The sequence below is a fragment of the Diadema antillarum genome, unplaced genomic scaffold, assembly GCF_040938485.1.
Source record: "Diadema antillarum isolate AM-2024a unplaced genomic scaffold, OU_Dant_1.0 seq00000014_RagTag, whole genome shotgun sequence".
Taxonomy (NCBI): Eukaryota; Metazoa; Echinodermata; class Echinoidea; order Diadematoida; family Diadematidae; genus Diadema; species Diadema antillarum.
In genome coordinates, this window is record NW_027271134.1 from 716,087 (window position 1) to 732,217 (window position 16,131).

The following is a 16,131-nucleotide window of genomic DNA, read 5'->3' on the forward strand; positions in this document are numbered from 1 at the left end:
AGGGCTTGATGTCATGGTGGGTCTAGAGCAATTACCCCCTGGACAATTACCCCTGACCCTGACCCTTATCCTCAACCTAATCCTAACCCTAACCCAAACTCTAATGCTAAACCTAACCCTAATTTTTCCTCTAACCTTATCACTAACCAGCAAGGGGTAATTACCCTGATACGATCATTGCTAGACCAGATAGTAGATTGAAAGAAAATATGACACTCTATCTCACATATTGAAAACAATCGGGAGCTAAACTCTTGATAGCCTTGTACAGACTTGGAGAACAGAGTTGCTTTTGGAGATTCTTAAAATGAAAATACAATGATATCAAAAGAAAGAGGTATGTGTTATTTGCAAATTTGTTACCTAGACAACAAAGTAGAACTCGCATATTTTTTTTCAATGTTTCATATGAAATGAGCAGATGAGCTGATGTACAGTGCTTCAATCTTCAAGGTCAGTGCAAAGGGACTGAGATCTCATTTTTGGTGGCAGCAATGCAAGGTAAGACATGAAGAGTACATTTTGAGCCAACTGCTGGGAAGCAGGTTGTTCAGCTTTATTTTTATGCCTCCGCCCGAAGGTGCCGGAGGCATTATTTATATTATGAAATATTTAGCTGAGCACTTAGAGACATACTAAAATGGTTTCAAAACCATGGAGTATGTACATGAAATGTCTCTTATCGCAGTTGTGCGTTTTGATTTTCCACTCAAGAAAGTTGTCGATGCTCGCCAAACTGTATGTCATGTAGAAAAACAAATAATTTGTCAAATATTTCAAGGAGCTAGATACAAGTTTTGCAAAGAGTCGCATCACGTGACCAACCCCACAAATGCATGTGATGATGTATCAACGTGAAGTCGAAATCAGGCTCAGCATCTTCTACAATGAAGTGCAAGCAGCGATGCATGCAGCCCTGCTGCCCAGCCGCAACCAGCCTCAAACATGGCAATAAGTGTGGCCTGCCGTTGAAAACTGCACTTACTATACTTACAACCCAATAATCACAGTCACACTACAATTTTACTTAAATCAGCTTTCAAGTCTAATATACAGTTATAGAACTACCTAAGGGCTTCTGGGGTGTCTCCCAAGAGAAATAGATATTTGTATACCTTTCAACCTTTCCGCCTATTAATTGCTGTAGGGGCTGTGTAGCAAACTCATATTCTGAGTAAAGTGAACCCATTTACAACAGTGTACTGCAGTGCATCGAAAGCGAAATTAGAGCGCATTGAAGCGAACTCCCAAAATCATTTTTTTTAAAAATAGTTTTCTCAAAGCTCATTATATCCAGTGCGAATGGGTTTGCTTCGCCATGACTGTCGAGACAGCCTCCTTGAAAAGAGAGTGGAGTCAGGTTAGTAAAGACAGTGTTAAGCTGTTACCGTCAAACCATTCCCACTTCACACTGCTTTCACACTACTTACTATAGTTACAGCTAGCATCTGTAACTTTGTTCAGCTAGTTGTATATTTGTTGACTTTACCAAGCAATAATTCGAGTAAAAATTCTGTTACATCATTTGGGCTTGTCCAGTAAAGTGCAGTTTTCTCTTGCCACACATGTTGGCACACACAAGGCTGGTTGCAGCCGGACAGCAAGGCTACTTGTGCAGCAGCTGCTGTCTCTTAAACCATTCCTTTCGCAGTTCTCTGAGAGCCTTCAATACCCCCAAACAAATTCTTTTTGCAAGTTGAGGGAGAACTGCCAGGTTGGTAATCCGCCTGTGCGAAAGCAGTCAAGCGCTACATGTATGCCCTTTCCACAGTCATCTACATGTGCCATCGAACAATGCAAAATATCGATTGGGCGCGTGGTATGAATTGTGCTGATGGGCTCACAAACTCTTTTGTTCTACACAAAATAGGCACCTGAATGGGGCCAGCAAAAGCAAATATCTTCTGAGCTCATTCTTGATTGCTATGTACATCTTCATATGATTTTTATAGCAAAATAAGCACACACTACATTGGAAAAAAGGCAATGATACCGTGATGCACGCATTTTCATACAGAAAGAAAACTGATCTCGACTCCATGTTAGATTCCACACATTGTTTGTGAAAATGCACCACAGGCGTTGAGAGTGAAATCATAAACATGCTTCCAAAATCAAGGAAATTATATATAAGGTAATCAACAAAGTAGTACAAAAGTCTGAAAAGCTAAGAAGTTTGCTCAAAATCATTGAGCAAAATGATTACTTGACATGATCAGAGTAGTAAAAAAAAAAAAAATTGAAACTATTTTAGCAGGTCTATAAATAATGCGTAATTTCACAATACAGGAATTTGAAAAGATGTGAAAAGACCCCCCCAAAAAAGAAAATGTATATATATATATATATATATATATATATATATATACACTCAACCAAAAAAGTAAGTTCCCCCCAAGCATTTTTGGATATATCTCAAAAAGTATTTTACCGATTTTCATAATTCAAACGGGAATGGATAGGGAATTTTATTACTCATAACATGAATGGCATATCATTGCCAGCAGGTTTCATTATTGGAGTGGGAAAAAAAATGCATTTTATGTCAAAATGCATGGGGGAAAAAAAGTTGTGCTTAAGGTTATATGAAGCATATTGTGTGTACATTTCCTATGCAATTAGCAAATGACCTTTTTACATTTAAATGTAATTCTCAGGAATTTCTTCAGGTACAATGTGCTTCCCTATTAAACAGATGTTATGCATACTTTTTAAACAATAGGCCTCTTACATATGAAAATGTTGGTCGAAGCCATGTGCTTTTTAATTCCAATTTGGGTTGATCGCATTAATGTGCTTATGGCCATTTTGCATCATTCCGCGTCTGCAAATTTTTGAAAGAGGGAGAGCTACAGCTTTCCTTGAAGCTGGGGTTTCGGTTAAAGGACAAGTTCACCTTCATAGACATATGGGTTGAGTGAATGCAGCAATATTAGTAGAACACATCAATGCGAGTTTGAGGAAAATCGGTCAATCCGTTCAAAAGATATGAATTTTTGAAGCTTCTGCTCAGTCACGGCTGGATGAGAAGACTACTATAGCTTGTGATGTCATATGAGTACAACTATATAAAGAAAGTATAAAGAAATTTCAAGATATTCTCACTTTTCTCACTTAATAAAAGAACACTCGACTTCTCTCTTTCAGAAGTCAGGGGAAATAATATTACCCCTAACATAAGTCAGTAACAAGTCGAAGAAATTTGTACTTTATTCAAAAAGTCAAGTTTTGTGAAATTCTTTTTTTATTTTCCTTATATTGTTGTACGCATGTGACATCATACATTGTAGTAGTCTTCTCCTCCAGCAGTGATTGCACAGATATTTTAAAAATTCATAACTTTTGAACGGATTGTGTCTGTGAAGGTGAACTTGTCCTTTCAGGAGTTGGCCAGGAGACTAGGGGTTTCACCCAATGCCATAACCCTAATCAAGCCGGGCTTTCTTGACTATGCTAAGACCAGAGGGGGGCGGATTCTGCCCCCCGAGATCTCGGCCATCAGAGGTACAATCAGGACGAAATTTGGCATGCATGACACCTACGCCATAATCTACAAGATTGTGCCATGATATTTTTTGAAACAATCAATTTTTAATTTTAATTAATTGATTATGAAAATTAAGCTCAAGATCATATTTTAGCCTAATTAAAAGCATTGAGAGTCTACTTTTTGGTCTGTAAATCTGTTGCGGCATATTCAACAATTGTACATCACAAAAACTTCCAGAAGTCATTTCAATTCTTATGTATTTTATTGTTTTCAGAATTTCTTATGTATTTCTATGTTTTTAAACTTTTGTTTTTTCTTTGTTTTTTATTGGAAATTGTCACCGACCACTTTTCTACCATATTTAGCTTAAAATTAATCAATGAAAGTGATCAATTGTAAAAATAATCAGGTTTTTATGACTTTCATGACAGAGCACTGTTTTCCATAGGAAATGTACACAAAATCACAAAATTGTGCCCGTTTTGGGCGACATGGCATTACAAAAATGGGTGTGGCTTCGTAAAAGTATGCGTGGACGTTGCAAATTTGGTCTCAAAAGTTGCGCGAGAAAGTTGCGCAACAAAGAAAGTCAAGAAGCCTCGTGACGAGGTCTTCTCCCGTTACAGAATTATAGCACGAAACGCCGAGGCACTGGAGAGGTCAAAGATCTGCCAAGAAGTGGCCGACCAAGGGTGACATCTGTCAGGCAAGATATGTCCATAATCAAATCACTAAAGTGCAACTTTTTGTCCATGCATTTTGACTTATGATGCATTTTTCACACAAATAATGATATCTGGTGGCAATGATGTGCCATTCTTGTTATGAGTAAAAAAATTCCCTATCCATTCCCATTCTAATTATGAAAATTGGTAAAATGCTTTTTTAGATATATCCAAAAATGCTAGGGGGAACTTACTTTTTTTGGTTGAGTGTATATGTGTGTGTGTGTGTGTGTGTGTACACTGTATATGTTACATGAATGTTTCTAAATGTATGCAGCAGCTCATGTGCTTAGCTTCTGCTGTACACCATGGTTGCTTTTCAATCATTTTTTCCACATTAGCAATAGTAAGCATGGTTTTCAAAGGTGCATTTACTCGAAGAAGAAGTATTGCAATATTGTTTTACAAATAGGAGAATTATTTTTGGACTCATAACATGTTTCATTTCTACGGCCCTATTACACAAAATGGGCAGTATGTTGACATGATATTGTTATATTAGAGAAAGTTGAACATCAATTGTTTCAAAAGATTATCAACTATTCAGTCAAGTTCAAATGCTGACCCTCACATTACAATAGTGAGACTCGGTATAGGGGACTGCCACCAAATGCTTGTCAGCATGGATGATGCAATCTTCATATTTTAAAGAAAAATGATTGTTACATGTAACCAAACTTGGCTGTTGTGTTTACAATGGATGCATTTATCTTGGTCCTTGTTGCATGTAGGAATGTTGTTATTACACTTTATAGAAAAGGTGTTACTGAACACACCAAGCATTCACTTGTTGTTTTACCATAATTGAATTTCAGATATTGCTAGTGAACTGCAGCAGAATTTTGCTCATAAAAACATGGTAGTACATTGTAGATATGAAATTTTGATAAAGCACCTATGGTGTTTGGATTTTATCTGTCTTCTTGCCTTGTTGTTGATGTCATTTACAGATGAGGGTCCTTCTCTTAGCTGTTGTGCTGGTCATTCTTATCATCGTTTTCAGTAAGTCTGCCAGGGATTTAAATAATTTCAGGGGGAATGAAACCCCAAAATACAAGTAAATTGAGAAAATGCAGCAATATTAGTAGAACACTTAGCAAAGTTTAAGGAAAATCAGACAATCTATTGAAAAGTTACAAATTTTAAAGTTTCTGTGCAGCCATTTTGAATCAGGAGACTACTACAGTTTGTTATATCACATATTTGTAGCGGTATAAGGAATATATAAAGAGCTGACACATTAAAAAAAAATGTACACATATCCATATATATGTATATATATATATATATATACACACACATATTCATATGTGTATATATATATATATATTTTACAGTTGCATAGTTATCCAATATTCATTGCTCCAACTTTCACCAAAAAAAAATGAAGAAATAAATAATGCAAGGTTTCACAAGTTACTTTATGATTTTCAATAGAAAATGCTAGTTCATGTACCATATTATCTTCTCTTTTGTAAAAACGAAACCACACAAAAGCTATTGAATTTCCTTCCGATACCATGAGCAACACTGCACTGCAAACAGCTAGAAACTTGTGGAACCATACGAAGACATGTACACAGGAATAGAGTAATGTGAGCTACACTTGCTTGCAATACTCGTAGAATTAAAAAACAACACACAGTTTTGCACACATGCTTGTGAATATAATACAGATTCTCATTACTACATCACTCATACACACTAACCGAGTCAAAGTGAATTGAGCTTGGTGGAGGGCAAAATTGAGAAGAGCAGTTTCATGTGTGCACTTTGTGTGCACCATATTTTGCTGATTAGTGGATGCTTACACTTCTGCAGGGGTGGTAGGACTCTAGAAAGCTTGTCTCTGGAAATGAGTACACAGTACTTGAGTATGTTGTAGAACATTCTCTCCTCCCCAGCCCCATCTCTCTCTCAACAAGATATAAACACTTGAAGACCCTCAAATAAACTGAATATATTAGAATAACTACTTGTATGGTTTTACTGTGTCTTTTAATTCAATTTTGCATTCCAAACTACTTTGTATTTGATGTGAACATATGGTGAAATGGCAACTCTGAAAGTAGGGCTTATTGTGTTGTTACTCTTTGAAGTCCAATAAACATCTGGGTATCTGTTTGCATGTTATTTCATTCGTCTTTATTCCGTTAATCCATCAATCCCTGTCTCTTTTCCAATTGATATTTTTCCCCTTTTCCCTATCTTCCCATTCTGTGCAGTTCCCATCATTTTGAAGACAAGGGGACACTAGATGCTCATGGTGACTGGGGAAGAGTTGGCTGGTCCTTGACCTGTAAAGGAAATGGTGTAGCCTGATAATTCTCTCTTGTGAAGGAAACATGGACAGGAATCCAAAGTAACATACATTAATTATTACAATGCTTTACATAATGTCAAGCTGTATGGAAGATGTGACATCACTTGTGGAGATGTGCTTGAATGCTAGAAATAATCGTATGTTCCAAAATCACAAGTAATCATTTGATACACATAACTTTATATGCTAGTGGGTGAAATTCTGTGAGTGTAGTCTCTGTAGTCATTTTTGAGCTCAGCTATGAGAGATAAACAGGTTTCTGAAAATTATACTTTCCAGTTAGCAGTGCGAATAGTGCTAGTCATTTTCACGTTACTGACTATATAGGTTGTCATCACTTTATATAGGGAGTGCACACACCAATGTCAGCAAGCCACAGAATTTTATATGAAATGCACAAAAGAAATAGAGAACATTACTCATAGAATGGACAGAGGAATAATTTGGTAAAACAGTTCAAAAACAGAATTGATGCTTTAACCTGTGATTCTCTGGTGTCTAAAAAGATGGCAGGAGTGGAAATCTGACATGTGCAAAGAGTCATTTCTTACATGTCTTTTTCGAGAATCTCACCTTGAAAGACTGCTGTCTGTATACCAAAGGCTGTTCACATAGTTTACAAAGTACTACTACCATTTGCCTTTATTAATACTCACCAACTATACCCAATATCATATCAAACTCTGGTGTACAATGTATGCATTTTCTGTATTTCAGGTTTAGTTACGTGGAGAAAATTGATGGAAACAGTAAAGAATAGTCTCTGTGTCCATTATGGCATTTTGTTTTAATGTTTCTGCTCAAAACTGAAACTTCTTTCAAAGTCCATACACATGAAAGTTTATAATCAGTGTGTGAATCTGCAAGTGTTCATGCTTCTGTGTTAATAGGGAGCAATTTCCAAGAGAACAGTAATGCTATGTTTATACCATGTTCCCTGTTTGTCCGAAATGTACTGCGCCGTGGGTAGAATGAGATGGTGTCTCACTCCCCCCCCCCCCCCCCCCCCCCCCCCCCCCCCGTATTCTGGTCTTGTTCGTTCCAGTCCTAAATCCGGTGAACATTTATTTATCAGATGCCATTCTTATGCCATCTGTTTAGGTTAGACTACACAATATTTTCCATCGCATTCCATTGCGGACACCCTCCAAGTTCTGTTATGGCCTATTACAGCCTACAAGGTTTCTCATTAGCACTGGGACTGCTGTGGCAATATCTTTGACAGTTTAAAAATTAAAAATCCAACATGGCATCCACAGACATCACAGCCTGTCACGCTTGCCCATCCTGTCCCTCCACATTGTCTCACATCCATCCCCGTTTGTCCAGGGTGGACTGAAACATGACTGCCGTGGTGTAAAGACAGCAAAATGGCAAAGTGGACAGTAAGCAGACCTCAAAATCAATGTTTGTAGTTAAAGGGAATACATAGATTTCAAACCTCAATTTGGAATTCTGACTCTGACCTTTGTTCACCTCTGTATCAGATCACATGGTTATGTACTGCTAAATGTCCCATGATGCATTGTACAGTGTATTTTGTGTCTGCTTAACGTAACAACCACAATTGCTCAATCATTATCAATTTCAGTGATTAACATGGTCTATCAAAACTGTACACCTGTCTTCATATATTTCTATGAGTATTTTGCAAAAACTGGAGTGGAAAGCAGGACAGGCAAGTATACAAACAAATTTGTCAGCATTTCCTGCTGCTGTCATTGATACAAAAGCACCTCAGAGACAAGAGGTTGTACAGCACAGTCAGTACACTTTTGATTCTGATGCACTTTGTTTGAAGTGAAAGCTCTCTGATGCCTTCCTTGTGAGGTTTGCCACCTTTAACAGGATTTTTTTTTTTTTCACAGAACCATTTGCAAAGCATTGCTTTAATGTGGACAAGATAATAGTAAACAGTGTCAATCAACAAAATGTGTGATGAACAGTCGCTGTTCTCGTAAATATTCTCTATCATAAAGTATTGTGAAGTTCTGTGTGTACAGTGCACTCATGTTTGTATAAGATGTAGGAGTTGGGGGAAAAACGCTAATAAAACTTACCACCAAGCCTTGAATGTTTGCACACAAGATATGAGTATTCCAACTGCACACGTGCCACACCTTGTGTATTTTCCTAATTTTGCTCCCTCTCCTTTTCGACGTTCATCCCTGAGAAGTGATTACTCTCATCGCTGAAAAGTTAGAGGGGTAAGATGTAGGTATGCCCACTTCATGCATGCCACGACAGATGTCATTTATATTGAAGCAGGAAAGTAAAAGACCCACCACTACCAATCCTTTCTGCCACATTTGCTCAATAGCTTACACACTACTTAATTGTGAATTACATTATTTTCTTCATACAGTGATGTACCTGAGAAGTGACTCAATGTATGCACTCCATTCAAATACACATGCATTACTGCACAACGATTCTGTAGGGTAAGATGTGGGCCATTGCATCAAAGGTCAAGAGAAATGTTCAGAAAATACCTTAAGTATTTTCGTGAAAATTGATGTGTACATACAGTGTATTATCAGATAATGATTATTTGCTAATCATTGGCAAAATGCTGTTTAGATTTATTTGGAGAATGGTATGATGTAGTGGAGGCATAACAGTTGCCATTGCAATGTTTCTAGTTTTCTTTTTATAGAGGCAATCTTAATGTAACTAATAATAAGCTGTCTAGGAGAATCACAGTCGACCGAATGTCAAGCCTGTGGGGCTGTACTTGATTTTATTTTGTTTCCACTAATTATTGTGTATGACACTGATACCTTGTTCCTCTTAACATGCTCTCAATGGCTCTCTTTCAGCCCTGCAATGGAAAGTGATGGGTTCGTCTGATTTTCCGATAAATCAATCCATTGGTAAATGTATCTCAGTGATTTCATATATACATTTTTTCAATCAGATAGTTTCACAAACTGTGGTGGATTACGGTTGTACATTTTATTGATGATTTGTGAAATAATGTGTTTGTCACAAGGGTGCAATAACTTTTCTATACATTTATTTAACTGTGTATTTTGATGTATTCTGCATTTTTTTCTCTCAGTTCACCTGTTTCATTTTCAGTGTTAAAAATTGTAATTGTACAGTATGGTTATGTGTGTATATTGAATGCACCCATTTGTGACTTTAACATCTGGGAAGGTTGGTTGCTTTGTTTTCTGAATGTAATGCTCTAGAGTGCAGGGGAATATGTGTACATGCATATGGATTTATGGGTGCTGTTCGTTATTCAGAAGGTTCACTATTCCGAAGGTTCATTATTCCGAAGGTTCGTTAATCCGAAACACACAAAATCCCTATACCTAGAGGTTTGTTAATCTGAACATTTGTGGCGTTATTCCGAAGATTTGTTAATCCGAAAATGAAATTCAGAATAACGAACCTTCGGAATAACGAATCTTCGGACTGAAGAGCCTTCGGAATAACGAACCTTCGGAATAACGAGCTGTAACCGGATTTATTATACATTAGCTACTTATTACGTTTTGATATTTGGAGGATTGTTTTATTGGCCATGTATTAATCCCAAAATGGATGCACTAACAAGTTGTAGGGCTTTGTTTCTCCTGTTATAACCTGTTTACTGTATGCAACCCTCTGCACAAACTGCTTAATTTAGTTCAAGGGAAATGCTGTCAAGACTGATGAAGTGCATGAAAGACAGTATATGTACAGTATGTGATTTTCCTGGAATGCCCTGTCTCAAGTAATTACAAACTGGCGTGGCTGCCATCTAGCATCTACAATACATGTGTCCATCTTTTTTCCTTATTATTATTTCAAGTGTACTGGGTGAACAGCAACAAATGTCAGTATGTAAATTTCTTCATTTAGTGACAAGTAAAACGTTGGTATTTTGTAACAGAGAGACTGTAGTATTTTGTCATTAGATCTGTTCAAAAACTCATTATTCAGGAAGATTAAATCAATATTCTTTGTACAATCTCTGTGTCCATTTTCTCTTTTGTAAGGTGCTGTTGAGTATTCTGCAGAAATTGAATTGGGCTGAAAAGGAGGAGAGAGAGGTGCATAATGATTAGATGAAGTGAAAGACAGGGAGACAAGCTAAAGTGAAATTATTAGTGTCATGAGTTTTAGAGTCTGACCCAATATCTAGAGGCCCGTGAGCATTAATGACTATAGCTCTTTATGCCCCTTAATTTGATGGGATGAATCCAGATCAGGTAATGTAGCTTCTGCATTGGCAGTAGTATCAAAATGGTCACCATGCATGCCACAGTCACTTGTTTTTACGATACACAAAATCACCAGTCCAGAGGACTTCATTATAATGGGAGTACACTGTGCTGAACACATGTTGATCTGAATTCATGCATCATGTCATCAAACAAACAAAACAAAAAAGAAAAAAGGAGGAAAACGGGAAAAATGCAAGCCGTGTAGTACTATATACCGTGTATACAGTAACTGCTAAATTTCAGAATGCTGTACCATATATTGGAGTATTGCAGTTTGAGACTGGTTGCTTATGACTACAGGCTGATGCTTGTTACTTGTATTCCAGAGGTTTGTTATTCCAGGGAGGTTGAGGAGCTGGAGTCCTAACCAGCTATAATTATATTGTCATTTTTCTAGGGATGCACACAAGAATTCCATAGTTGCATTGTGTCTTTGATGTTTGGGGTTTGATGCTGCCATCTTTCTGAACTGTAACAAAATGTGGGGTATATTTTGCTTGCTTATTAGGTGATACGCCATCAGCGTATCACCTATTGTGTTTGCTAAAATCTTCCTTTATTTTTTTTTTACTCTCCTTTCTTTCTGGACAATTTTGTGTCGTCTATATCTCAACAATGACAATGCAGAATGACATGAAATTTTCAGTCAACATATCTCATGACAATATCTAGCCACAATAACATTTTCATGACAATAACATTATCTCTGACGTCACCTAGGCGCCATTTTGTGATTTGGACCATGTCACATGATCGATCATAAATTCATAACTAAATGTCATATCTGAAACATTTTCAGTGGATATAAAGTTCAGGACACGCTTAATCTTAGTTTTCTATGCTAATTACCCAGGTCACCATGGCACGCGTAAAAACTTTAAAATGCTCAAAACGACTTCCCAATGGGAAATCTCGAAGTTTCTGACAATTTCAAGCGTTTCAAAAAATTCTGCTAGTGCGTGTCCGTCCGCGCGTTTTCACACATCAGCAACATGAAAGATCACTTTTTCCGACTGATTTGGATTCCTTATACATCCAGGAACAATATCCATTGATTTCTGATCGATTTTGACCACTAACAAAGCAATGCACTTGCGTCAAAGTTCAAACTTCACGTGCGCGTCTATGTGCAAATATAGTGAAAAAACATGTCTTTGTTTATTTCGCCATAGCTCTTTAAAATGTCCATTGACCCTATTTTTTTATTGCATATTACAAAAGCATATGAATTGTAAACATTTCAAGTATCAACATTTCCATATATGCTCTATGACGTCATCATATTGTCATCTGAAATAAAAAAAGTCTAATTAAATTTTTTTAGGTACTGTTTCTGACATTCATTTGCTGGTATCTCTGTTGTTTTAGCTCAATATTATCCCAAATTCAGATATGTTGTACTTTGAACATTTCTCTTTCAAGTCCATGTCATTGTTTTGAAATTTGATGATGTCATCATACTGGAAATTGTGATTTAGAGGTAAGGTATCAAAATCAGACAAGTTTACGTGGTATGTCTGTGGGAAGTGATTTTTTTTAAAAAACATGCGTTGACTTGATAACGTCCAAGCACCTTTACCTCAGCTGATTTTGCTCCAACCTTGCCAAAGTCAAACCTATCAGGACTGGAGAAATAGCTTCGACTTGAGAGAAAATTAAACTTATGAGGGGTCAAAATCAAGAGAATATCAAAAGAAGAGGACTTGAAAAGACCTTCGACTTTAATGCAATTATTTGACTTATGCAAGGTCGACTTAAGCAAGGTTGGCTGTATTATACTTGGTATCATTTTACAGTTAAGAATATGATCTTGTATTGATTTTTGTATGTCTGTCCTGTTCTGTGTGCACTGAGTTATTGCTGCTGAAAATAAGCAGTAAATTGCTGCTTGCTGGGTTTGTTTAGATCAAGGAATATTATTTTATAATGCTTGTACTGGTAGGGAGTTTGGTCAACTACCTACATGTACCTAGGACGATATACCAGGACAACTAGCCCCTGGACAACAACCCTCCCTCCCCCCCCCCAACAATTACCACGAAAGTATAGATATGCCATAGTATACGTACAGCCTATTAATTACTGAGCCACAAATTATTCTCCCCTTTTCTGGATGAGAAAACATGTAAGAAACAATACGTGTATACACACACATACAGTGTATTTCATAATTGCTTGATTATATTTACATCCAGTGACCCTGGACCACGACCACGCCACCGCTATAATGTCCGATTGGGAAAATATATACAATACATCCATGAACAATAGATAAAAACAGTAATACAGTAAAAGAGGCAGCTCAATATACTTTAACCAATTCCAATCACTCAATTACAAAAGAATACAAAATAAGAAAATTATATAATATAATATAGATAATGTTTATATAGGTAAAGATATATATGCATAATTCATTCTGATGATCTCACCTATACTTTATTAATATCTTATTTATTATCAAGTAATGATATTGATTGAAGTAGAATATTGATATTATATATATATATATATATATATATATATATATATATGTGTGTGTGTGTGTGTGTGTGTGTGTGTGTGTGTGTGTAAATACATCCTTGTGCATATATGTACATTAATTATACATTGTATAGTGAACACACATAATTACGTGACAGTCTTTGTTTCAATTTCTTTCTTTTTGATGAAATTTGCTGATTCCCTTGGTATAATCATAACATTTTATGTCACTTCCCGGTAGACCCCGCCACAATTGTTTAATTTGTATATTTTTCCCCATATGGAATGTAGTAGATTTTATATTAGTATGCATGACATGTAGAGTGGGATGTAAATAACAATGACCAAAATTGAACGCCAATAATCAACAACAGCAACAGCGTCATTGCAGCAACAGCTTAAACGTGCAGTAACTGTATGGGGCACCAAGTGTCGCATGGCCTATTTCGTTACGAAATAGGTCTTCTTTTTTTTTAACGAAATGGCGCATGCGCACATGCAGGCGCGTTCCTGGAGGTCATAAAGAGTCTCAGGCCTCGGGAATGAAGAGGAAAAGAAAGCTACATGTTGACGGTAGTTGATCGTATTCTTTTGTGGAACCAGTATTTTTTCCTCATGCAGTATGGGCTCTACTCCTGTTCTTCCACTTTTCTTCCATCTGATCTCCCTTGCTCTTCGTCTTTCTGTCTGCCTTTCTTTTTTCTCCCCCTCCTCTCTTTGCATGGGTCAGCACTGTCACGACTAGTCCTATTTTACCAACAGTCTTGAAAGCAACCTTGTTTGATAAACAATTTTTATTGGTCTTATTGCACCATTCTCTTTTCTCCCTCCCTTTCTTTTTCTACCACTTTCTCTCCTGTGCCACGTATTTTTTATACTCAAATATCCTCATGTATATCAAGGTGCTAATTTTTAATGCAATTTTAATGTGTTTTTGACGTGATTTTAATCATATGTATATTTGTCTCATATGCTTTGCAATTATTTTTGCAATGCTGTTATGAATATCACTTTTTCATTTCATTTCTATGTCAGTCTTACGTAAGCTCACAGTGTTAGTCTTCGGACTTTCTGATGAGTGACAATAAAGACAGGTGAAATGAAATGAAAGGAAAAGAAAAGAAAAGAAATGAATGAAATGAAATGAAGTGAAATGAAAATGTTTCGAAGCTCGCTCAAATCGAAGACCCCGGGCAATGCACTGGCAGGATTTCACACAAACGGCATGAATCTACATTTGTTTCATTTAAAATGTCTCAAATACGGCTTTTTCTCCTCTAGTCTATATCATGTCTTGTTTGAAATAAACCCACTGGTGACTGCTCGATAAAAACAAAGAAAACATGTTACTGTTTGCTATAAATTGAAGGTACGTTATTCCGAAGGTTAGTTAATCAAAATGAAAGAAAAAAAAAGAACTTTCGGTTTTCGAAGAGTTGTTATTCTAACAGTAAAAGAGAAAAATAAACAAAAGTTTCGATATTTCGGAGATTCGTTGATTCGAAAACGGAATAAAGTTCGGCATTTTAAACAGCGGAGAATAATTCAAAAAAGTAATGTAAATGGCAGGGGAAAATCTTTAAGGCAAGAATTAGGTTAAATTCATAGTTTTGCTATCGTTAACTTAAGAAAAAAAAAATATATATATATATACCGGGCAGCGAGGGATGCTTCAGAAGGAGTTATAGAAGAACGATGGGAAAATATTTAATGCAAAAAAAAAGTGTACTTCTTAGTTTGACGTCGCTAATTTCCCTGCGATGCGTGGTGTTCATCATTCTGATATGCCGAATCCGAAAAACGTAAATTTCCTTCGACTTTGAAAGTAACCACGGTTCATATAATCCAAACATAATATGTGGCATGATTCTTAAGTTCCGCTAATCTGATAATAGACTAGGGTTCGTTAATCTGAAAAAGAATGTTGTGGTTCGAAATTTACATCGTTTTCAGATTAACGAACCCTTAAAATACCGAATCTTATTTTGTTTTGGTATCAAAGAACCTCTAAAATAAGGACAATTTTGTTTTTCTTGTTCATTTATGGATTAGGGAACTTTCAGAAAAGTGAACTTTTTTCCCTTTGTTTCAGTTTTGGATTAACGAACCTTCGGAATAATGATCATTCAGAATAGCAAACAGTAACAATTTCTTTTTTTTTTAAATCAAGCATATCGCGATAATTCAGAAAATAAGTTGGACGAGAAAGAGAAAATTTAAGGCAAGAAATATGTTTGCTACTTAGTTGGACGTCGTTCATTTATTCTTTAATCCGGCACTGAGCTATACTTCCAATGTAAGTATTGACGGAAGGGGAAATTTGCAAGAAATATGTTTATTTCTCACTTTGACATCGTTGATTTCTTTCCACGGTATTCATTACTATAAAAAAAAGAAAAAAAAGTAGGCTTACAGGGATCGTTACTCCGAATCCCACATACGCAAAAAATCTCTGTGCTCAGATGCTTGTTACTCCGAAGATGAAATAGACTTCGTTGATCTGAACATCTGTGACATTATTCCGAAGGTTTATTAATCTGAAAACAACAACAACAACAACAACAACAACAACAACAACAAACAAACAAGAAACCCGGGGGTCTCGATCGCGCTCACATGAGTATCGCAAGTTCACTTTCCATGCATTCTTGCAGACTCTTTACCTGAGAACATGGGAAACTTGGGGCTGGGGCAGCTTTGAGAGCTGGGGGCATGGTGCCATATTCTATCACACTGGCAAGTATGTTAGTACTATATATTATAAAGAAAGTTGGACTATACAGTTTGGGAAAAATGACTTAAAGCTTTATCATTTCTGATTCTAGAGAAGAATAATTACAGTCCTGTATTTAGGGTTGGGGCCCCTGGGACCCCCAAGAAAGCATGGTGTTT

The 16,131-nt window shown here is 36.5% G+C and overlaps 1 protein-coding gene across 1 annotated transcript in view; it reads left to right on the forward strand.

Annotated features, from left to right (window-relative positions):
• LOC139725070 (vesicle-associated membrane protein 4-like) overlaps positions 1–7,543 on the forward strand; it is a 29,177-nt gene extending 21,634 nt beyond the window's left edge. The window contains exons 5-7 of the mRNA XM_071636159.1: positions 422–501; positions 5,166–5,217; positions 6,441–7,543. Coding sequence (XP_071492260.1) covers positions 422–501; positions 5,166–5,217; positions 6,441–6,472 — 164 coding nt within the window. The 3' untranslated portion in view covers positions 6,473–7,543. The remainder of the gene's footprint in view (positions 1–421; positions 502–5,165; positions 5,218–6,440) is intronic.
• The last annotated feature ends 8,588 nt before the right edge of the window (positions 7,544–16,131 follow it).